Below are 24741 nucleotides of genomic sequence, written 5' to 3'. Positions count from 1 at the left end.
GGGCAGAGTACAGACATTCGTACACGCGAGTCTTAGAACTAACTTATATTCTAACGCATTACAGCTGAAACTTCCACGACGGAAACGATGTCTTTCATCGACGATATACTTAGAGAGATACCTAAAAGAGTCAGAAAAATGTTAACATATAAATCCCCTAATAAAAATAAGGCGAGGAATGAAAATAGAAAACGAAGAAGTGATAAAAAAACGACTAATAGAATAGGTTTGTGGTTAAAGTTGAATTATATTTAAAAAATGAAAGTAGTCTGCGGTGGTCATCCACGGTTATCCTCGATCCATGGAAACACATACGAGATTTCGAGATCCATATCGACCGCAGGATCCACGAAGACTGAATCCTCGGAGGCCTGTGACGATCTCACACCTATCGAAGAAGAGAAGGAAGAGTGAACAATAATCGATTGACGGTTGATTCGAGTGCTCGTTGGATTCATCGAGAAAAGAATTTACGAAACTACGGTAAGTATAATGGTAGAATAGATTCAAAAAGCAAATTCATTTTTTTTAATAGAACCATACATACTTTTACCAATAATAAGATAGCATTTGTCCAGACTAACTCATCGACCTATCGTACGGATCATTTATTATAATATTATTTAAAACAGTTATCCAGACAAAATATGTAAACTATTTCCTGCATATATTTATGTGAACTGGCAGTCTCATATTAATCAAAAGATTATCTCTTAAAAATATTTTTATTCAAATTCAGTTGTCCACTACTCTCGTCGCATTTGACAAAACCAGTAGCAGTCTTCTCGTAGCTGCGAACCGATTTCAGCGTGCGTAATTAATACTAAAAACCAGACCTCGTAGTTGAATCAACGTAAATCAAATTGCTTTTCGAGGAGACGGAACAAAAAAATAAGTGATAGACGATTTCACAGGGACATATAAGAGTATGAGTAAATCGAAGTTTCTTTTGCTCTTTTCGAAAGAGCTGAACGTAACCTAACTCGAGACGTTTCTGTGTCAACATTACTGTCAATTAATGAAAATTAATTACTTGACCAGTCGAACCAATGGATAAATTTATAATTATAATACAAGAAAATTAGCAATTGCAGCAAAGCAGACTTGTAGACTAATCCAATGGAAATAAATGGAAATGGCCCGGTTTTACGAGTATATTGAATCTAAATATTCATAAAATAGTTGATCGATATTTATTTTGATCTGTCGATAAAAACAAAATCTTCATACAAGGGTAAGAGTACTAGCTGGTACACGCCTATACAAGGTGTCTGACAAGTTCCTGCCCAAGTTTGCTAACAGGTTGCGTAGCTACATATTAGACAAGGTTGTTACTTTTATAATTATACATTAGTTTTATCACACTGACATTTATGTGCAGTGATCTTTCGAATAATTACTTATTTTTCATTTTATTATGTGCCAAGCAGCTATCCACTGTATTCAGCGAATATAACAATAATTTCTTTAAATAGTTAGTTAGAAACATTAAAAAGAAATATCCAGCTTGTAGATATATTTTTATTACTTAATAATTACTGTAAAGAGAACATTTTTGTACGTGTGTACACTTAGCACATCTAACATTTATTTATATTCAACAACGTATTTTTATTATATAATTAATATGTTGTATAAAAGCTTATTCTGTATGTACAAGCACGTGAAAATCGATGGGCTCAGAGAAATGTTTGTAATCGTTAAATAAATTTTTAAAAAATATCAGCTTATAGGAGATGATGAAACGAACCTTGTTTATATGTACAGTTTATTCATAGGATGGTTCGTTTCGAAAATAAAAATTTAAAAGTTAGAAGTTCGTTACGAAAATTGAATTTCAGGAAAAAAGTCTTCTAAGTTTTTAATTTTTATCTCTGAAACTTAATGTCGTATGAATAAACTGTAAATATAGAAAAGTCTCGTTTTATCATTCTGTGTAAGATGATATTTTTTTTTAATTCGATTGTTCGATCGTTGTTTTTCTTTTCTTTAAGACAACAGCAACAGGATCAGACCACTAAAAGATCTCAGGATAAAGGTCTTTTAAGTTTTTAATTTTTATTTTTGAGACTAGACGTCGTATGGAAAAACTGTAAATATAAAAACGTTCCGTCTTATCAATCCCTATAAGCTAATGTGTTTTTAAAATTCACACCTCTACGCCTCTTAGAATTTCCAGCAAAAATTGTCTCACAGTCAAAGGGTTAACTTATGTAATTTATAATGTGCCATTAGCCTATTACCCATTACTTTTATAATGTGTAATTGGACGGTTATCCATTCTCTAATACTTCTGTAATTTGTAATGGAACGGTCATCCAATACATATTACCTTTGTCATTTGTAATGGTTAACTGTTTCGTTACCCATTACTTTTGCAATGTGTAATGAAATGGTCATCCGTTACCCACTTTTTGTATACTCTGCTATTTTTCCAATAATACATTATTGAAGTATTGCATTATTTACAACACTGCTGCTAAGAATAAATTCACGAGCAACACACATCTCGATTCGCGTTACGATTAGACATTCTTCGACCGTCTTCCATTACCGAAGATGATTGCAATCCGAAGATCAACCATCGTGTTTTCCATACTAATCCCTCCGTGCACTTCCTTCTTCTCCCGCCCTAGGATTCGCTCGCGTGTCGCGGTCATGTGTTGCATCAATAATTCATTTCCGCGTGTCGTTCGCATTTCGCGTATCACGCGAGTAATCAATTAACCACCGTGGAAATAGATTTCACCGCAGTGGCTCGTAAAATTCGACCACGCGGCTGCAATTAAATGTTCCTCTAGCTGCCTCCGCTGTTTACGCCCTAGGTCACTTGCCCGGGCGAACCTTCGCGTTTCCATCACGACCTTCCCTCCCAGCTATTCGATCGGAACAAAAAAGCTCGTTGTCATCGCGAGGATGCACGAGTTGCAGCCCGACACACCCTGTATACAGGTGGTTGCAGCCACGGGTGGGCAGCGGTTACGACAGGAAGTCGTTATTGGATACCGGTATACGCGCGGCCAAGTCAAATCGATGCACGCGAGCTGCTTTCGAAATTGCTCGAGCTCCTCCCACCCCGGAAAGTAAATAATAACGCACGTGTACCGGTAGTCAGCGTTATTCGTAGGACGACAGGATGGTTATTTAAGCGAGCATGTCTTTATTTACGAGGAAAGGATACCTTACTTCTTGCAGTGTAGAATGGGATGAAGTACGTGATAAGAATGGCGAGAAGGGATGTACAGAAAGAGAAACTGGAACTAGGCCCGGTGTTACATCCTAGGGAACACACGACACGTGAGAATTTCGTTGGTAAATTTGTGGTATGCGCGAGAAGGAAAGCTATCGTTGAGGATTAAGGGGCAATGGCAATATAGAATTTTGGAAAAATCAATTTTCTTCTCTCTTGTATATGATACCTTAGAATCTTAGTAATAGATAGATCTCTCTAGTAGTTTTCGAGCTTATCCAAAGTAAAGATTTACATCACTAGCACTTTGTATTATTAATATCGATTAATTACATGCCCAAAATAAATGCAACGATAAATGCAACCTTAGAAAGTAAAAAAAGAAACATATTCAGTACAATTAGAAGTTTTAATCCACGCCAAATCAAACTATATCCAAGAGAAGTCGAAAGAACATTCGAAAACGTCATTAGTTGCGATATAACACATACATAATAAACTACATGAAATTTAAAGTTTCATTGAGAACTTGAGACAATTGATATTTACAACGTTTAACCCATTCACTGCCAACTACGAAATGTCTCGTAGTTCAAATTGATTGCAATTACTCAATGGATAAGTTTATAACCTTTTTAATCACGAATTATTATTGAAAAAGGAGATCGTAAATTTTCTTTTTAAAATAAAAAATTTAATATCACTTTATATTATCAAAAAAATAAACTAGATTACACATCTGTACTTAATATTGGCGTTCAAGGTAAAACGCTTGAAATATGCCCGGGAGGGAATGGATTAATAATAATTGGTTATAATTTCAAGGGATATAATCTTATACACAAAGATAATCTTGGTCATCTTGTCCGCAAAGTAAGTGAATTCTATGACTTATCCACGCGAAATTACCATTGTCCTCAAAAACAAATAAATAATTAGATAATCGCTTTCTTTAAGATGTCAATCACATACCAGAACTCACGTTGAAAAGTAATGGTGTAAATAAATGATATGAGAGTTATGAATAAAGCAAGCAATGCGTAAAATAAATCAATTACGATTTTCCAACCGAATTGTACCTAAGGCATTAAAACTAGAAAATGATAAAGGAGGCAGGTACGTCTCTATCACAACCACGGTCCATTTCGCAAATCTTGACGCACATGCGTCACTTTCCCAACACGTTCGAGATTCGTCTGACTCGCGATATTAGAGGTTCCTAGCTATTAGTAATTTATGCTGTGCTCAAAGAGCAGTCATCGTCATTGCTTTCAGCGACAACTGAACCTTTCCCCGAGTTCAAACATTAGAATGCGTTTCGGAAATCGTTCCACGAGCCGCCTTCCAGGCAGGCATATCCTGGAGTTGAGAACATTACGTTCTCATAAATCAGCCTCGATTCGATTCGGCATAAATCATAATCGTGTCGTCGGGCGTATGCAGACATCTTTGCCCTATAGCAAAGAGCTCCGTGAGAAAGATCCTCCACGACGCTGAATCGCTCTCTCTTCTCATGATATGCCGTTAACTGCTTTTCATCCTAAGCCGACGCGTTTCTTTCGATCGGTACCCGTTTCCGTCTTCGATGTCTCGTAGTACATGGATCCCACAACTAACATCGTTCGTAAAACTTCACTTTGTTGGTATCGATACTTAAAATTACCCTTGACCATTAATTCCACCATTAGTCAATTACAGGTCTTTCAATAAAATTTACGAGGATTGAAATCAATAATAATTGAGAGGTCTTTATATTAGATCTACCGGAAAGTTGTGTCTGTTTTTAGAATAACACAAAATAATAAATTTCTCATACCCTGAATAAATTTTATTCAATAATATAATTTTTATCACTATTTATGACATCTTGCCAGCATGATTGCAATTTGTATATAATTTTGAATGAATATGCCCGTACTTGTTAAAAATTTGTAACCGTAACGGACAGAACTTTCCGGTGGACCTATTACAATGACTCACAAAAATTGAATACTTTTCCTAATTATTTTTCATTATTTGATTAATATGTAATCGTTAATTATAAATCTTTGGAAACATACTTAATTTATAATTCAATTGGTTGCATTAATGGGAAAAATTCAAAACATAAGAAAAAGAATATTTCGTAGAGAAATAATTAAAAAATCAGTGGAAGGTTGCATCTGATCAAAAACGTGATTTATCATGAAATTGTTTTCATATATTTTATATCCATCCTTTGCGTCTATAAAAGCTTGTAGTCGTGTAGGTATATTTTCTATAATTTTTTTATATTGTTAAGGGCTAATTTTGTTCCATAAATTCATTACTTTTTTCATAGTAACGATAAATTTGAATTGATTTCGTTAAACTGTTATAGTTGGCAGTTTCTTTCTTTAATTGGCCCCAAAAATGTTCAATAGCGTTTAGGTCTAGTGATTGTGGCGCCAACCTAGTACATTAAATCCTTTACGTTGGAGTCACGATTTCGTGATACGTGCCAAGTGTTTAGCGTCGCTATATACTGTATATGCTACATACTATTTGCTTAAACGATGCCATGCTTAATAATAGCTGTCGTTTTCTAATTGTTAATCAGTTGATGATACTAGTTATATGTTGTTTGTAAAATTTAATAAATCATAATGACGCGAGTGATTCCAGTAATTTTTATATTTAAATCATTTAAAATAAAATAGTGAGTCGAGAATCCATTTTCTTTCGTAATAATTAAATTAATAATTCAATTAAAGATTGAATTATATAAATTCAATATGATGTAAAATTATATCGTATGAATATGATTATAAATTTTAATCATTTGAAACATGTCTATTATATACCTATTGAAATATTTATATCCTGTAAAATAATTTCTGTATCTACTGCTAATATCAAATAATTAATATTCAAAGATTTCATACGGTATTCTTATTATTATTGAAATTTGATTCTATTTTCCGAATTACTATAAATGATCTAAAAAAGAAAGAAATAAGATAAGGAATCTATTTTTTGTCTTTAGATCAAAACAATCAAGAGGAAACAAGCAAACAAGTTTTACAGACAAATTGATAAACATTTATATCTCTACTGATTTAATTTAAGTTGATCGAGAATAATGAAATGAATCGATACTATAATTATTCCGATCAATTTATTATTATGGTATTGTACATCATTTCATTCTGTTACATTCTGTAGTTTGTAATGAACGTTTTATGATCTTCTTTAATTGAGAGACTAAATTTCATTACTTTTTTCCTTTTTTCCTGCCTTTTCTTCTTCTTTTCCGCACCAATCGTGGATCCACTAAGGGTTCTCGAGGCGGTTGAGGTGGAGGACTTCCATTCGCAAGATGTCCAGCAGCTGGAGTGATTCCAACGATATCTGTGACCAGACTCCCTGGTGAATCGGTGTCTAGATTCACCGAGAGTTCCCTAACTTTTCCTACGTTATCTCCAAAAGATCCGTACAACAGTTCATCAGCTATTCTCGATGTTTCTTTGAAATTGCATTTGTACTCGTTTTCCTCGGGACCGGTTTTGAAGAGAAAGCAATTGGGCGCTAGAGCGTAGTATCTCATCATGCACCTGTATATAAATGTTAACGTACAGTCAAAAGTAACTGTAAGAATGCAAATTAATGTCATTATCCCTTATTCATATAATGTTTCTTTCTGCTGTGTTTAAGAAATCGTGGTCCTAATGGTTTATTTCGAATTAAAATATTGATTATTCTCAGAAAATATAATTTAATAAATAGTGCTTTCATTGCCTGCAAGTATTTTCAAATGAAATGGATGTTGATTATTCATATAATATTCGTATAATTGACCCTACATGTCTAAATTTACATAAACGTTTTCGACAATTCTTTTGATCATCTTCAGTGTACAAAGAACATTTAAACAAGCTATAAATAAAAATATAAAAAAATTTCTTTGATAATGTAACGTTAAATTGTAATGTTAAATTGAAAGTGTTTATTGGACTTTTCAGAGCATGATGTTAAACACAAGCAAACGAAATGTAAGTGTTAATCACCTAGCATAAATAATAACTAAAAGTAGATCAACTAAGTATCTGTCTTACCACATAATAATTTTAAATAAATAAATATTGTGGGTTCATAATACCTTCCCATACTTGTAATCGTAATGTCAATGCTTAGTTGTCCTGCAAAACTATTGCCATTATCTACTAGATCGAAAGGTCCTCTAAATGTAAAGGATTTTGGTCTGTCCACCTTCAGCTCACCCTACAAAAATAACGAAGTTAATTTGATATTTATAATGAGATTAGTTGCTCAAACTATATTTTACAATTAATTGTAAAATGATATTTATTAAGAATCGAGTGTGCGTCTTACTCGATTTAAGAATTGATATTGTCGAGCAAAATAATTTATTTTCTTATATTTAATGATACAATTAAATAACGCGTCAGGTTAAACTATAATAATAATTGTAAAGATATTTAATAACCTTGTTTATATATAGATATCGTGTAAAATAACAGCAGTGAAATATTATTTATGTATTCGATACAAAAAAAATAAAGATTGAAACGTTAAGTTAAACATAAATTGTTCTGAAAGCATGAGTGATTGTTTCTCACCAAGTCACAAGCGCAACCGGTGAGATGCGTACGAACATAACAGATAGGATACTCGTCGTCCTCTCTGAAAACGCCTATATTTATCGGGACTTTCTTCATTTTTTTAACTAACTCTTCGCATATCATTGAAAAATGACAGGATTGGCCGTTCTTGAATTCGTAGATAAAGATGTCGTCATCTCTACGATGTCGTTTTCGCTCGACAACCGTCATCGCTGGAAAATTAATGAAGACAACTTTCACGATAAGCGGTGATCCACCTGTGTCGACATACACCTCTTTGTTCAATATCAGTTTAGTCACGTAAACATCTAGAAGATACAATCCAAACATGACAGGGCCCTATCTTTTCCTTTGCCAGGTTATGATACACTTGTGAATTTTACAGATTGAAGTTGCAGTTGCGAGTTAAAAGTGATTATTACCAACGGTGAAAAAACTTCTGGAAAATTTCATCGTATGAACACTTGAATTATTAGTAGAAGTATCATAATATAATAAAATAATTGAGGATTCTAAATATTTGCAAAATTCCCAATTACGAGACATCACTCAGGAGTCTCCATCAAACATTTAAGGCTTACAAGGGACCGTCTCGAGGTGAGAGTTACTAATTTTGATGAAACTTAGCAGTTTTGCAGTTCTCATAAATTCATTCGATACATGTTTTTTTTAGCTGCTAATATTCATTTTAAGGAGCTGAAATCAGCCCTCAAATTTGGGGGTACAGAACATACATTGTTGAATTTCTCGGAAACCATTAGAAATAGAGGTTTGCTGTACATTGATGAAATGTGTTTTTGAACGATGATTTTGATGGTGTAAAAAATTATGCAAAATTTCCATTTTTTATATATAATATGTTGAAAAATAATACATTCTTTGTATTTTTCTCGTTGAATGTTATTTTTTTTTCTTTTTTATTTGCACAAAGAAACTACACATCAAATGCATTTATATCAGTAATAATAAGTCTGCAAGTACTAGCTATTAAATAAAATTTGGGAAGGTTATTTACGCAAACACGCCATGTTCCAAGAGCAAAGAAAATGATTAAAACATATTGTTACTAATAATCTTGAAAAATATATGTAATCTTGAACATCTAATTAAATAAAATAAGGTAAATGTTCTACATTTACGAAAAGTAGTTAAATAAAAAAATCATTCGATAAGAATTGCTTGTAAGCTTCATCGATGTAAGGGCCCAAAGTATAAACATTATAGATCCACCCCTGGTTGTTCCAATTGTATGGCAAGTTTTGCGAGTTGTCGTCTCTCGAGTTCTGTGAATTACACCCTGGTCACTTGGACCATTTCATCCTTTATACCTCGTTCGGCCAGGTAAAATATGCAAGTCCCAAAACAGTGGAAGATGAAAGGGTTCAGGTGTCTAGATTAAGCGTAGGTTAAGACAAGTTTAGGAACCACTAAAACCGGTTTCAGAAGTATGAGTCTGCGGACCCCTAGCTCAAGTGATTTACAGTTAGATTGTTAGACGTTGATTGATAGATTCGTTTAAAGTGATTGTCTAAACATCGTTAACTGTTTGCGTCTCAAGTTCCTATTTGAATTATCGACATCGATTCGGTTGTTTAATCCATTCAAGTAACTGATGATAGTGAACTTCATTTGAAAAGCTCAAAGCAAACAAAATTAGACGTTAATATACCATTACCTTCTACAACTACCTAAATTTAGTTTTATGATAAAAGGAAACATAGAATTCCGCATTCTTCTTAAATGTAAATTTAGTTGAAAGACATAAAACATAGTTTAAGAAGACTTGTGTGTAAATACGTAGTATTCCGTCCAAAAATGATGTAGACACATACTATTTTTTCAAACGACGATTTTTTTTGCAAATGAAAAATATTTTGAATATGGATACTATTTTTATTTAAAGGAATGATTTTTATTTCCTCTAATATATCAATATGATCGGTTGAGAGAGGAATAACATATACTCGTCGATTGAGTTTAGTGAACAATCTGAAATATCTATTATTTAACCGACTTCGAAAAAGGAGGAAGTTACTCACTTCGGCATGTACTTTTCGATATACTTTTATATTATATTTTATATTTTTTTTTGTTCATGCACGCTTATTTAATTTGTTTCAATCTATTCGATAATAACACCAAGTAGAGAATTCAATCATTAAAAGCTTATAGAACTGAATTTAATTTAAATATAAAGGGGCACCTAACAAAGCAACAGCTCTAATCCTTATATAGGTAAAGCAATTAGAAAAGAAAAATCCAAAGCTAGTCTCTACTTCAATTTAAGATCGTGGAGTATATTATAATACATTTTTCGAGCGTCATCTTTCGCGCGATTCTGATTCACTCGCGTTTCAGCCTAATGAATGCTCGCGATTACACGTGCGGGTTCCCTATAAAAAAATTCTAACCATATATTCTATGCCGTGATGTAATTCGTATCGACATAATTACCCCATACGCCGCAGGCTTATATAATTTTCATTTATTATCTCCTCTCGTGTGAGAGCCGCGGTAAAAACTGAACAACGAGAAAATCGAAGAAATTAATAATCACAGGCTAATGTTGGTCGGCAGGGAGGAACGTTCAATTAAAATTTCTATTCTAAAGAACAGTTAACCAAGACCTAATGGGATTCTTATTTTTCGTGTTGCGTAACGTCGAGCAAAAATAAGTAGAAAATTCGTTTCGAGAAAAGGCAGTTCGATGAATGATCTGATACCGAGCATGTTTTCACTAGACAATATAGCATGAATTCTATTGCATTTTATTTTTTAGTTATTTATACATACATAAATTGCTTAATGCTTGAACATAACAATAAGTGATTGACATTAAAAAAAAATTTAATTTACTCTATTGCATGTTAATTTATAAATTTGTTAACGAAAAATACGATTACTGAATTTATTTTATATAATAAAATGCATCTTGTTGTATCTTATTGCATCTAAATGCTTCTCTCATAGAAAGTAATATAATTCTATTTAAAATGTCACGAGCGATATGAGAGTGACAAATGTCTAAGTTAGTTCACTTACGATAACTAGAAAAGGAGTATTTACAGAAGTCAAACTCCTCCATGATTGAAATTCGGAAATTTTGATTTTGGATTTGTGTTACTTTTAAAATTAATGTACGAAACGTTTCCCAAATTACTGAAAATAATGCACTAATTAATCAAAGTCTTCTTGCAAAAAAGATTATATAGTGACTCAATGAGATTTTGTTTTTTTAATATAGTTTTTGTTAACATTCAGTCGATACATGTATCACGTTTATCGTTAAAAATCAAATGTATTCAACACTATTTCTGTTTTATTAATCAACAAAGTAATTAACCTCCTATCGGAAAATTCTTTACAGTAATCATCTTTTAATAAATATCTATTTCATTCGTTGTCACCTGTAAATTGAACATTCCCAACGTTCTTAACTATTTCAAACATTATCTGTTGAATCTAATGAAGGAAGGATTTCAAATAAATGTTTTTTTGCATTAGTCGAATACACACAAACCAGAACAATTTTTATCTGTAAATCAAATGTAACATAAAAATGTCATGTCCCGCTTTAATATGATACATTTTTTCATTTGAACAAATGTCGTAATTGTAAGTAATGGTCATTTTGATATAAAACCAACGACTTCTGATGTCTTTAACAACAAATTATTGTCCCACGTGAGAGGTATTCTTCTCTTAACTTTTACAATTATCGAGGCAGAGATAAATATCCCCTTTTCGGTAATTACTTAACACGCATGCAGATAACTTTGGATACATTCTCGCGTGTTTGCACGCATATTAAATTATTTTGCATTCGCTTCCACGTGAGAACCACCGAAAATCCCGTTGAACTACTATCGCAGCACGAAAAGTCCGATAATTATTGGCAAACCAGATACCAGATAAGATTAACGTACCGTGCGAGATCAGGTTAAAATCGTGGATCTCTATTAAGATCGTGCATTTAAGCCGATTAAAATTTCGCGACGATCTCTATCGAAACTTGATCGCAAGCTGATTATAGTGCTTTCTCGTCGTTTTTTCCGTTCAGTATTAATATGTTCCTGATAATACTTAATATAAACGTTCCCCATAGCTCCGTAATTTCATGTAATGTTTAAAAGGTTAGGATTTAAATCGAACATCTACCTGGATTCATTTTTTGCAGTGAACGTGAATATTCTCGTCGTAGTTACATCCTCTGCAAATATTAGATTGAACCACAAGTATGTACTACACCAGTGATTTTCAAACTTCTTATATTTATAGACAACTACGGCAGAAAGAAATTTTTAACCGGTTCTGTAGAGAAAAAGTTTATTTTTTGAAAAAAAAATATAACCAGCATCGAATAACATTAAAACTGCATTAAAAAGTCTGAAATAATTTCTAGTTAATTTATATGAATACTCATCAGCTTTAAATCATTAAATACAATGCAACCTTTTCGGAGGCGACGCAAAATTTAAAATTACCTACATCCAAAATTACCAAACTTGGTTTAACTTTCTGTTGGAGGAATAGTCTACATCAAACCACTAGCGACGACCATAAAAGAACGTGTTCAACTCGCGTCGTAGCCTTTAAGCACATTTTTAATAATGATATTTTCTTAAAAATCATTTTTGGTTTCGACTCTTATGACAATGTATAAGTAAGTGTATCAAATTTCAAGGGTTTATGTCAATTATTTTGGCTGCAAAAAAACCATGAAAATTGTCTCGATACTGGTAAAAATAGAAGAGTAGACCCTTAATAGAGTGAGTTTAATAAGCGTTCTCCAATTTCTTTCCGTGCGGTGCATCCGTGCAACGTGCCAGGTCAAGGTGGAGTCCCTGTAACAAAGTCACGCCGTGGGGAACTAGGAAGAGCATCTGGCCAGTCGGCGGCGGAGAGTAACGTGATTGCACGTTCATTCGTATATTATTGCGGCGATAAACAACGCTGTTAATTTTCAGTCGCGTTCAGCCGGGACGTTAGCCCTTGCTACGGCCCGATATGATATCTCAATGACGGCTGTTGAATTTGCATTGCATTAGGTTCGCCGGTGAAACTAGCGCGCGTGCAGTAACGTTAACAAGAGAGAGTGTTAACGAGAGAATGACGCTGCAACCGAGGAAAAATAGGAGCAGTAACAATAACGTTCCTCGTAATTCAGCCGTGTCCCTCGCTCGTTAGAGTTTTAACGCGGCTCTGCTGCGGGCAACGACGCCAACAAAGGTTCATTCGGTTCGTACCAACCGTTCCTAGATTGCGATTGCCGATGTTTAAGATGCCGTCCAAGTAACTCGAAGATACTCTGAATTGGAGCAATTAGCGACTTGATGATCAGATGGCTGATACCCCCTTTTTTTCGTGATTGTACGAGGTGTTGATTGCCTAGTATTGTAGACGTTGAAGTTTAATAACTTGAGAGGTGGCTCAGCTTTACCCATGAGTCCTCCAGTAACAATGTTCCCATTAAAATTGTGCGTATTAACACCGTACTTCAGTTTTGTTCATTTTCAGTGTAACATTTCTTAAAAAATGTTAAAAACTTCAAAGATGAATATCGCTTTTTGGTAGGTAATATTATTTTTAATTACACTTTTTAAGTCCGTTTGAGTAAATTCTTCTACAGCATAGAATTGAAAGCTTATACTACTTATTCCTTATTAAAGTATTTCGTTGTAATAAATTCAATTCTAGAATACGCAAAACAGTATGTAAAAAACAATAACTGTATTTCAATCATTCTTTTAAATTAATAATATATTACTATTTCATAAAATAATTTTAGCACTTTATAACCAATGCCTTACAAACTGATTGAATGGTTTTTAAGAAGATTGTGATATTTTTGTTTCCTAAACAATTGTGCCTTTCCATAATTACAGTTTACATGTTTTATTTTTATATATTACATTTTATTAAAATAAAACAAAGCTAGACAAGTTATGATTTTTTTTTTTAATAATCAACTAATTTTGCGCCATCCTATGCTGTACGAGCGCACGTGTTAGAATTTTGTTTTCAAGACGACTACATTCCATATACACTAGCGGACAAGCAAACCGGAACGATTTTTCAAATGCTCATAACTATGAGAGTTTTCAACCGATTTTGGTGAAACTTCGTGAGGAATAGTCTTCAAATGTCTTCTGGGTTTGAAACAGGCCAGGGATGACGGAAGGGGTTGAAAAATTCAAAAAACCTTTGGGGCGACTCTCCTTAATGCCCTCTACAAATGCACCCCTTGAAAACCCTTTCGAACAAACCCAACCCCCATAATCTTCCACCTCCTCTAAAATCCACAATTTTTGGACGACGGTTTCGACTTTGGGCTCAATGCATTCTCTGGGTTCCCCTGATCCAGAAAATGTTGTCACTCGTACCGTGTACCCCATAGGAACCCTTTGGGGGGGGGGGGGTTGGAACAGGTCGCAAATTTTCAACCCCCTTCTTAAGGGAGCACTTCCATACATCGGAGGGCGATGAAATTCACCATGTTTGTTCTCGATACGTTAAGGATGAATGCCGAAAAGGTTCCGTTTCGAAAACTGCCCCCCCAAGCTGAAGGGGGGGGGGGGCTTGGGGGTGGTCCACCCCCAAGTGTAAGGGTTGGAACGACGTTTCGTTGCGTGGACCACATGTGGTACGGCCCACGGCATTGGAGCGACAGAGTTTTTATGTCTTTTTTCCGCGTGAATGGCAATAAAATACGAGAATGTCGATTTTTTTTAAAAACTCGCTTCCAACTTTAGGCCCATCTGCAGGGTGAACGAGTAACCTCACGTCAACGCCGTTCGTGGATTATAACGCGCGAGTGCTTTATTAATAGGTCTCCAAAAAGATCAGATTTTTTGAATCACGCTTTCGTTGTCAAATCGGCGCAGATTTGAAAGAGTAGTAAGTGGGCCGGACGGAAACGGCATACAAAAGTGGTGCGAGACCCTGCGCCCGTACGTGGTCAGCCCATGTTAAATTGGAGTCCGGTCTAGGCTGACCACGTACTGGTGCAGGCCCTCGCTCCACTTCTGAATGGGGTGCACGGTATGAGTGATGGCATTTTCTAGATCAGGGGAACCCAGAGAATGCATTGAGCCCAAAGTCGAAACCGTCGTCCAAAAATTGTGGATTTTAGAGGAGGTAGAAGGTTGTGGGGGGTGGGTTTGTCTGAGAGGAATTTCAAGGGGTGCATTTTGTAGAAGGCATCAAGGAGAGTCGCCCTAAAGGTTTTTTGAATTTTTCAACCCATTCCGTCATCCCTGGCCTGTTTCAAATAGGCGTTTTTTTACACACTCCCCTTTGGGGGGGTGAATTAACCCCTTCACATCAACCCTCGCCAATGCAACTTTGCACACACCCAGAAGACACTAGAGGACTATTCCTCACGAAGTTTCACCGAAGTCAGTTGAAAACTCTCATAGTTATGAGCAATTGAAAAATCGTTCCGGTTTGCTTGTCCACTAGTGTAGTCAACGCGTTAACAGTTCAACAAGATGCATTTTCCATTCTGTTGTTCTAGGGTTAGGTTGTAAAATAACTGTCGCTAAAGCCTACCCTTTTGCACTAGCATAATAATTATATACTTTATACTTTATTTATATCTACTTTAATTTTTTTATTTCAAAATTCTTCTTTTCTTTTGAAGTCTGCGTGTTACAGCAAATAAGGACACGAAGTAAAAATAAAATAGAATAAATAATGTATAACAAATATGCGTGACTCGACAATGTATTATCTGACAGCGGTTTTGGGCAAAAGAGGATAAACTATATTCTTGACTATGTATAGTATAGTTGGTAAACCTGTTTATTTAATAGTTCTTATGAGTAAAAGAGGATAAACTATTTAGAATATTGTTGGTAGAACCATATGATAGTCTTTTTAATCCATTCACTACCAGCTACAAAATGTCTCGTAGTTCAAATTGATTGCAATTACTCAATGGATAAGTTTATAACCTTCTTAATCACGAATTATTATTGAAAAAGGAGATCGTAAATTTTCTTTTTAAAACAACAAATTTAATATCACTTTTTATTATCAAAATAATAACCTAGATTACACATCTGTATTAAATCTTGGCGCCCAAGGCAAAACGTTTGTCTGGCAGTGAATGGGTCTAATCTACTGTGGCGTCAACGTACACCCACCACGTCCCCTGTCGTTCACTTTCTAACTTTTTCATTTCGACTTAACATTTCTAAATGCTTCATTCAGCCTAACATTCCTAATATCACTTTTTATTATGAAAATAATAACCTAGATTACACGTCTGAATTCAATATCGACACCAAAAGCAAAGCGCTTTAAATTTGTCTGGCAGTGAATGGGTTAAGCAAAAGAGAATAAACCACATTTCTAATTATTAGGTCGTCCCGAAAGTTTCTTTCGCGAGTTTCACTCAATTATTTTATGTGGCCGTGTTTATATAAACAGACAATCTAATGTCATAGATATTCATGTTGTAACAGTAATGGAGCAAAATGAATCGTACACAATTCAGTAATGTAACATAAAACATAAAATATTGTGCGTGTATTACTTATTAATAAAGCGAAAGAAACTTTTGGGACAACCTAATACTTAAACTAGGTGTTGTTGAAAAGGAAAATGTAAACCATATGCCTGGTTCTCTATGATATTGTCGATAAAATTTAGAGCACAAAGAGTTCAAACACTCCGTATACCTGTCTCAAAATAATCGCATTCCCAGTGTCTCACGAGCGTTTAACCGTCGCGTTAAAAAGAGGTTGAAAGGAAATTCCACTAAGAGCCGTGCCTAGCCCCATCGATGCCCCAACCCCCGTGTAGACTCTTACATCGACTCAATCTTTTACACAATCACGTCCGCGACGAATCCGCAATAAGCAAGACGAAACATCGTACGGTCCCCTGTAGATGCACAATAAATTCCACCGGCCGTTCCGACGGCCTCGACAACGATCCTCGTGGACGGAAAGCGTCCTTAGTCACGGCGGTCAGCGACGTAAGTTCTGCAGAAAATCGCCGATAGCTGGAAACGGTGGAATCATAACTTCTTGCAGGGCGACGATTACCCGAGCATCACGCGATAAAACCAGGCCCATCCTGGTGCGCTCGCCTTTCCCTTTCACCCTCTTAATCCTCCAGGTTCGTTTCTCTCTCCTTCTACGATCTCGTTCCTCTCCGTGTTCTCGTCTTCGTCGCGTTTCTCTTCTCTCCCTCTGTTTCCACGTCGTCTCGTTTACTTCAGCCAGCATCGAAGCGAATCTCCACGGACTCGCATGCGAGAAGAAGGTGGGCGCTGTTTTGCCGATAACGAACTGGTTAACACGCGTTCATTACCCGCGGCCACGTAGGTATATTAACCAGGCTATCCCGGCGTGGATTCTCTACCTGCCAGCAGCCACCTCGTAATCATTTCTTTCCGTCTCTCCCCTCGCAATTAGATACGCAATCGGTCTCGCGGTGCGTTATCGAATTCCGATGGAATACCGGGTGCAGGGCCCGAGATTATTCGGATAACTAATTGGATGGTGAATCACGCCAAGATGTTGATTTTTGGTCATTTCACTTCTCTTTAACTGTTTCCCCTGAGTGGATCAAAATATTATTGTGTGGGACTTCCGTTTACGATCAAGCATACAATTTTTATGCTTTTTATCAGCCGAGTAGATGTCTGTGGACTAGTCCAGAGGTATTTATTATTATCACTTGATTATCGCTTGAAACTTCTATGAAAATTTCAGTGACGTGGAACTTCTGATTGGGTAATTGACATTCTAACATCTTTCCAACATCCTGGAAAATCTTCTGTGGCGACCAAAGGGCCACATACGCCTTTCCCAGTGGAACTTTCTACTCTTTTGTATTCTTGCACATTTGGCGACCAGACCCGTGCGAGGCGAAGAGCCCGTTGTCATCGTCTCTAATTCACCGTGTCCCTTTCAAGGCTTCGCTGGGGCCTGAGAGCTGACGCTACCCAGGCACAGGCGAGACCACTTCAGTAATTTATTTATAATCTTCTTTCGCTATCCTTACTACAAACTTTCCTAATTTTTTCCTTTTTCTCTTCCTTCCTTTTCTATCTAATTTTCTTTCCTTCTTACCGAATGCCCTTTTTAAGAGACAATGGCCGGGCGCGACAAACAGTCCCTTTCAGTCTTCAGCACGGGTCGTATCGCTGTCCGTAGTACAACCACATCATAATAAAATTGTGAGGAACGGAATCAACGGAGTTACACAAGTGTCTTGACCTGTCTATCCATCCGATCCCACACTTCTTTCCGAATCAATCAATCAACCGCTAAACCATTTTGCGCCCATTCTTTTCAACATTCATAGTGCCTTACAACAGACGTTCTAAACTTTCAAAGGAATTATGCCAAAGTAAGACGAAGATGAAGAATGACGAATTTGTGTATGAGGCTTCGTAACTGATTTATTAACACATTCGCGACCGGCCGATATTTTACGTTTCTCATGCCGAGTACTTACGTAAATAGTAGAAATCTGAAGCTGGACATCGCAAATTTGTATCGTCAAGGCTTGGTTCTTCGAAATTATTTTGCAAGTGCTCGTTTCGCGTTGCGACATAAATATACAAAAATTAACGAGGATATGTATAAATAAATATATAATATATAAAAGACAAATACATGTTACACATTCAGAGAACAAAACACATTTTAATTTACGTTTCTGTTCTTCATCGGTGTATACAAAAATATAAATTTGTATAAACATTCACAGTCTAATCATAACAAGTGGGATTAACGTAAACAGGTTAATTGAGATGTTTACATCCCATCTAGTGGAGATACAAAACAAAAGCTACTTATTTCGATAGACATTGTAATAACAGGCTAAATAGAGAAATTCTCGTTAATATTTACACAGTACCTATTCTGATTTCTCAAACTCGCCTCAAACAATATGTCGCTAATAGTGTTCTCAGTGTTACGCGCAGACATTTTCGTTTTTATTTTTCTTGATTTCGTCGGCAGGAATGTGTTCGAGATGGTTTACCATCCCGAATTCGTTCTAATCGAACACAAACCTAGCCTTTGACGGTAGTTTATTAAATTCATTTTTGAACAAAATACACATTCCCTCCTTGAAATCAACGTCGTCACGCCACTTCCACCCTGCTGGCAGCGCTGTGCCGTGGAAAAATCTTGTAAAATGTAACATGTTTAGTATGACTGGATTGTAAAATAATGATATGTACGCGCTGCGCCGTGAGAATGTTATGTATCAATTATTATTAAGCGATAAGAATGTTCACGCACCGTGGGAACGGAAGAATCACACGAGTGTTCTCAAAATAGATAAGAATTCTCTTCAAGCCAGATCGTTTTAAATTGCACGCCGAACTTCCGTCGCGAACCGCCAGAAACCACGTTTTTGATATAAGCAGTTCGCGTAACACCTCACACCAGAGTACAGCGCGTCGCGAAACTTAGCACAGCGCTTCAATCTTCTTTCTCTTTCGATCCCGTTGGCCGACCGCATAACACCCATGAAATTAAAACTCTTGAATTGGATTGTACGAACAACATAGAAGTCTTAGGATTTGGGCGGAGCACACGGACACCTTAGTCAGCCTAGGAGTCTAACCAATTAAAATCCACTGTCGTTAGGGCTGCACTCTGATTCGGCACCTCCGAGAGTGCAGCGCAAGCACTTTGTAAACATCGCACCGAGTTGCGCTCAAAGCAGCGAAGTCAAAATCACTTTTCATCGTACAGTCGCGTCGAGCGCGTGAATAGTCCGAGCAAACTATATTTGAGCAGAGTTGTGTACCGCGTTAACTCGTTTATATTATTAAAAGTGAGTGGTAGGCAAGGACTCTAGTTCCTCGTAAAAACCTAACTTTGTTCTTAAATTTTTCTAATTATTGAATTCATTTAAAATATTTTAATTTTAAATCAATTGTTTTAATTTTTCTCAAGTGTTGATTATCCGTTATTCCGTAATTCATAATTTTTCACGTGTCTGTGTGTGCTTCTCCCCTGTCCAGGACATCCGACGACCAACATCCGTGCGTGTCGATAGATCGATAAATTTTACAGTAAATCTTAAGGCGAGTGTTTACTCCAATACAATATTATTATATGTACTTTCACATCATTGTGACCATTCGGAACATCAAAAATGATATTTCATTTCCGGGTGATCCCTAATTGATGTTCTCGGGTGGTACCCAATTGGTTATAATTTATTGTATAATTATTCTGACAGTTTTATATGAGTGTATGTGTGTACATTCTTGTAAAATCCGAACGAAAGAATGAAAGATCGTGTCTAATTTAATGGGAAAATTTGTACATTTTTTTTTTATATTTTGGGCATTATTCGCAAGGCAAATAATTATAATAAAATTTATATTATTCTCAATTGTACTGCCATTCTACTAAAATTGTAAAAATTCTATTAATTAAATACAGTAACTTTATTATAGCAGAAAACTGCTTTGATAATTCATAATTTTATAATTCTTAAATCCGTTCGCATCCTTATATCTCTATTTAAATTATCACTTAGAAATTCACTTACGAGTCAGGGCCCGTACGGAACTGTAGTGTCAAAGACCTGACCTTGTCGATAGGCAAGTTAAATATCATCCATAGTATTGTTTACATTGATTAAACCACTAAATTTCAATAATTCCAATACTTATAAAACTAAGAATAAATTTAATAATAATAATACTCATAATAAGAAAAAAAAAGAAAAAAAAACTGTGACGCGGGAATCGCGTCCCACGTCACATCAACAAATAAGTTTATCGGTCCATATTAATTTATTATATAAAAGTTAAGAAATATTTTTACATTTATGTACCATCTACTGCAAATAGACAATAAACGCTATTCATTTCGCTTCTTTTAATGATAGGAATCCTCGTTAATTTTTACCGAATATCTGTGAAGATTTCCCAAACTCGCTTCAAATAATACGTCGTTAATCGCTTTCTCAGCGAATAACCTTTGGTGATGATCTAGAGTTCTGAGCTTCTCGCCCCACACTTTTGCGATACTGAGCATATCTTCCTGTGGTTTGTCCATCTTCTTTAGGTATTTATAAGCTAAGGACAACAGTTCGTTCTGTGTGGCAGTTGTCCCAAACACTTGCTGCTCATTTTCAGATCGTGGTGGCGGCGGAATAATTGATGATCTCGATGCTTCTGAATAGAATTGTTCCGGCGAGTGTTCTTTAAAATCTTCTTCGGGAGCAACATTGTTGTACGTCTGGCCAAATTCTGAAGTTTGTAATCCATCATCATGCTGAATCTGAAAAAAGTATTCAAGTTAATGAATAATGGTTCGTTAGCAGTTTTTCTTTTCTTCAATTTGCAACGCAACAGATGAAGAATGGCCAATGATTTTTTATTTCAACATTAATTTAAAAACTGCTTAGACACGATACAAAATTCTGTGTAATCTAGCTATGTGTATTACAATTACAAAGAATTTCGTAGTCCTCTATTTTTGACAGTAGTTACTGCTAACTGTTGCATATTCCTTTGAAGAACATTCCCAGCATCATGTTACAGTTTTTTTCGGATTGTTTCAAAATCCATTATCCATCAGAGTAAAATTTCTAATTTTTAATATGGTTATATGCTTCCGTCTCTTGAATGTCTGACCCACCTTAAAGAATTTAATACATCCATTTTGATCAATTGACCAATTGACTCCAATTGACCAAAACCCACTGAGCTACCAAACATAGCTAAAGCTTTCCCGTATGTTTTCAAATAAAATAATAGTATTCTATTTGCCTTTCTGTTCCATCTCTTGATTTAGCTTTAAAGCAATAGAATAACGTAACTTTTATAGTTTACGATCTAGGTCTCGATCCTGATTCCAAGTTCTCTTGAGCGTATAACAGTGGGTCATAGGGAATAAAAATATAATGACGCGAGCAACCGTTAAAAATAAAGTGTTCCAGAATTTTCTTTCCGAAGTGAAAGAGTGAATTCCTACGAACTTTACGATGAGAAAATTGTTTTGGAAAATTCTTTCCGAAGTCTTTGTTTCTCCGTCTCCCGATTATTCGGCCGCGAAATTATGCGCTCAATAAAATTCTGAAACTAGGATCCCGCTCGATACACTCGTTTTCTTGATCATTAGCTAATCCGGTAAACCGATTATCGGTGAATACTGAAAGGCGAGGTGCGAGAAAGACAAACTTGTTATCGCTATAAAGAGAGAGCGAACGGATCGACGACGGCACGCGGCAGTACGAGGGGCCGAACTCTCGTCGATTGTTCATTTATTTTAAACTGTCGTTCCAATTAAGACAACGGTGGACTAGTAACAATATACATATGGTACATTGAGTGTTTACATTTAGGTTGGTCAAATTCGAATGAGTTTAGACGATCGAACAAATAAACTTAAATCTAACTTTCGGAATTCGTTCAAAGTAATTTCGAACATAAAACATTAACATTGGGTGAGCATGAAATAAAACCGTACCCTCAGGTAGATGATACTCGACAAGAATTCAATAAAGAATTGTTTAACAATGAATTCAATAAAAAATTATTAAGGCAATAATCCTGTAACCAGAAAAGGTTACCATGATTGCAATCAATCGATCATCGATAACGATCAATCAAGCATTCTTTTATTTAAACAATAGGAACATTCATAAATCCAACCTTGTGAATTTACAAAGCACGATAAATAGAACAGTTACCTCAAACGTAAGTATACTCACTAGACATGTTGTAGGTTCGAAGCAAATGAAAAGAAATCGCAGTAGTATCTGTTCTGTATAATACTGAATAATTCTACATAACTCAAAATGATAATTAATATCATTTATTGCAGTGTTTAATATTTTAATATAAGTATCTGAAAATATCTACGTTTCTTCAAGTACAGTGTGAAAAACAGAAAAATATTTAATATTCATGTTCGAATAATAAAGTATTCCATCCAATCTATCTGTAAAAAATTCTGTAATGTTCCATGGCCATTTATCCAAGACAACATTTTGTTCTTCCGTTTGTTTCGAGCTTAAGAAATGTGTATTCTAGAATGACTTAAAGACTTTAATAATAAAGACATTCTACGCGAAATTGGGCACTTTTTGGGAAACATATGAGATTTTTAAAAACATTTGGATATGTTGAAAAAACATGAATTTTCAAAAACAAGGATTAGCTTAAGTGAATATTTAATGTGGATGAAAGTGATCTAATTATAGTTTAGAATAAAAGTGCACAAAACATGGAGAATGTTCAACAACAGCAAAAATAAATATAGTTGTGATTTTTGCAAACAAAATTAACAATAAAAGTTTCGACATTAATTCTGAATAAATCATTTTATTGCATAACCAAAATCTGTTTTAACTTTTTCCATAAAAATAATTATATTTGGCAGTTTTGATATAGAAGAATACATAATCCGAGTTTAGAACATTTTTCATGAACAATTCTATTTTTTTAATTTCTTCGATTCGAAAATGTTCTTCACTGTATGTTTCTACATGAATTGTACCAAGGCAGAATTTTAGATAACTGATTACAAAATCTTTCGCACTGAAAATTTAATTTGATCGTTAACATTAAGAAAGGTATACAAGAAAAACCAATTGGGGTTCCGACTTTGGTCATTTTCTTCTACGTTTATGGTACATCAATTTGTTTACGATATAAACAATATGGAACTGAGAACATATCGAGTAAAACAATTGATGTCCACCTCGCGTTGTTTTAAATATTCATATTGTACTAACCGAGTTCGTTGCTACTGCTACGCTTCCATTGAGTGGTTGATCACAGTTATCGATGAACTTCATAGCGTGGAATACCCATGATGCCGGCTGATAATCTTCGGTCTTTCCATTTCCGTACCTCTTCATTGCCGCAATTTTCCTCAATTCTTTTCGATAATTTGACCTAAGGGTATTTATTTTCTTTCTCACGTCATCGCGATTGGCACCCGGTTTTAATTTACCATAAATGTCTGCCAATTTATCCAAAGCTAGGTTTCTTCTTGCTTTGTTCGAGTAATACGTGTGCATAGAATTCCACAGTTCCGGAAGAGCTTCGTATGTTTCAATGAAAGTCCGAAGAACGTCATCATTATTGTTGCTTTTATCTTGAAGCATCTCACTTGGAGGAACTTTGTACTCGACGTACTCACTATCATCGGCGACACAACTTTCCATCGCGACTCCGTTACTTGGACTGAGTATTGATGGGAGTAATGACGCGGGCGCCCTCACCGGATCAATACCAGTCTCAGTATCTCCCACCGTCTCCAATCACAGAGGTATTACGAATAAAGCAGGGGAGACACAGACCTGCTTGTAAGTAAAAATGTCTCTCCGTTGAAAATAGGAAAAAAACCCGGTACCCTATCTATTTCCGTGCTTTTATTAATGTGAAGGTAAACTATGTGCGTGACTATTCAAAATAAAAAACAAAAAATGATATAAAAATGAACTGGTCGACAGGGAGAGGTAGGGTACAGCGGTTTTCTTTCTTTTTTTAGTTGTTGTTCAACTGGAGGTCAGGCTATATATAATATCTCTATGTCCACAATACGTCAATCATGGCGTTACGATACTTGAATATCCGGGTACCTGTCAATAATATATCATTACGTGACGTCATTGCGTCTACATCGTACTTACATGATTAATAACGCTGTCATCGTTAAGCTAGATTATGCATGAACGATACGTACAATTTATGTAACATGTATGCAGAATATATGCATGCAGCCGCAAAATTAAAGCATAAATATAGAAAGTATATGTGTAAAATATCCAAGACGTATCTGCTGTTTTCAAATATTTAATGAACGAAAGACGTTACAAGAGAAACATAACAAGACCATTTTCTTTATTATTCATGCAAAATTTAATAGTACAAACAACATCTTGTATTTTTAAGATCATATCACGATTGATCTACGATTTGAACATGAATCCGTGTTAGTTACTACT

General features: G+C 35.3%; 2 protein-coding genes across 2 annotated transcripts; both read right to left on the bottom strand.

Annotated features, from left to right (window-relative positions):
• Positions 1 to 6417: 6417 nt before the first annotated feature.
• LOC128873915 (uncharacterized) lies at positions 6418 to 8121 on the bottom strand. Its single transcript, XM_054117921.1, has 3 exons — positions 7789 to 8121; positions 7308 to 7429; positions 6418 to 6762 (listed from the first exon to the last, which is right to left on the bottom strand). The coding sequence occupies exons 1-3, from the start codon at positions 8119 to 8121 to the stop codon at positions 6423 to 6425; spliced, it is 795 nt and encodes a 264-aa protein (XP_053973896.1). The 3' UTR covers positions 6418 to 6422.
• Positions 8122 to 17944: 9823 nt separating this feature from the next.
• LOC128873287 (uncharacterized) lies at positions 17945 to 24387 on the bottom strand. The gene is made up of 2 exons (XM_054116756.1): positions 23524 to 24387; positions 17945 to 21062 (listed from the first exon to the last, which is right to left on the bottom strand). Exons 1-2 carry the CDS (start codon positions 23956 to 23958, stop codon positions 20658 to 20660), a joined length of 840 nt encoding a protein of 279 aa, XP_053972731.1. The 5' UTR covers positions 23959 to 24387; the 3' UTR covers positions 17945 to 20657.
• Between the last annotated feature and the right edge of the window lie 354 nt (positions 24388 to 24741).

The sequence above is a fragment of the Hylaeus volcanicus genome, chromosome 3 (assembly GCF_026283585.1).
Source record: "Hylaeus volcanicus isolate JK05 chromosome 3, UHH_iyHylVolc1.0_haploid, whole genome shotgun sequence".
Lineage (NCBI taxonomy): Eukaryota > Metazoa > Arthropoda > Insecta > Hymenoptera > Colletidae > Hylaeus > Hylaeus volcanicus.
The sequence above is the reverse complement of the archived record's forward strand: the minus strand, read 5'-3'. Positions and strand labels throughout refer to the sequence as shown.

Coding starts and splice junctions, on each gene's coding strand:
- LOC128873287 (XM_054116756.1), bottom strand. CDS start 23,958: ATGGAAAGTTGTGTCGCCGATGATAGTGAGTACGTCGAGTACAAAGTT. Junction 21,063..23,523: donor TAGCAGTAGCAACGAACTCG/GTTAGTACAATA, acceptor TACTTTTTTCAG/ATTCAGCATGATGATGGATT.
- LOC128873915 (XM_054117921.1), bottom strand. CDS start 8,121: ATGTTTGGATTGTATCTTCTAGATGTTTACGTGACTAAACTGATATTG. Junction 7,430..7,788: donor CCGGTTGCGCTTGTGACTTG/GTGAGAAACAAT, acceptor TTATTTTTGTAG/GGTGAGCTGAAGGTGGACAG. Junction 6,763..7,307: donor ACGATTACAAGTATGGGAAG/GTATTATGAACC, acceptor ATTTATATACAG/GTGCATGATGAGATACTACG.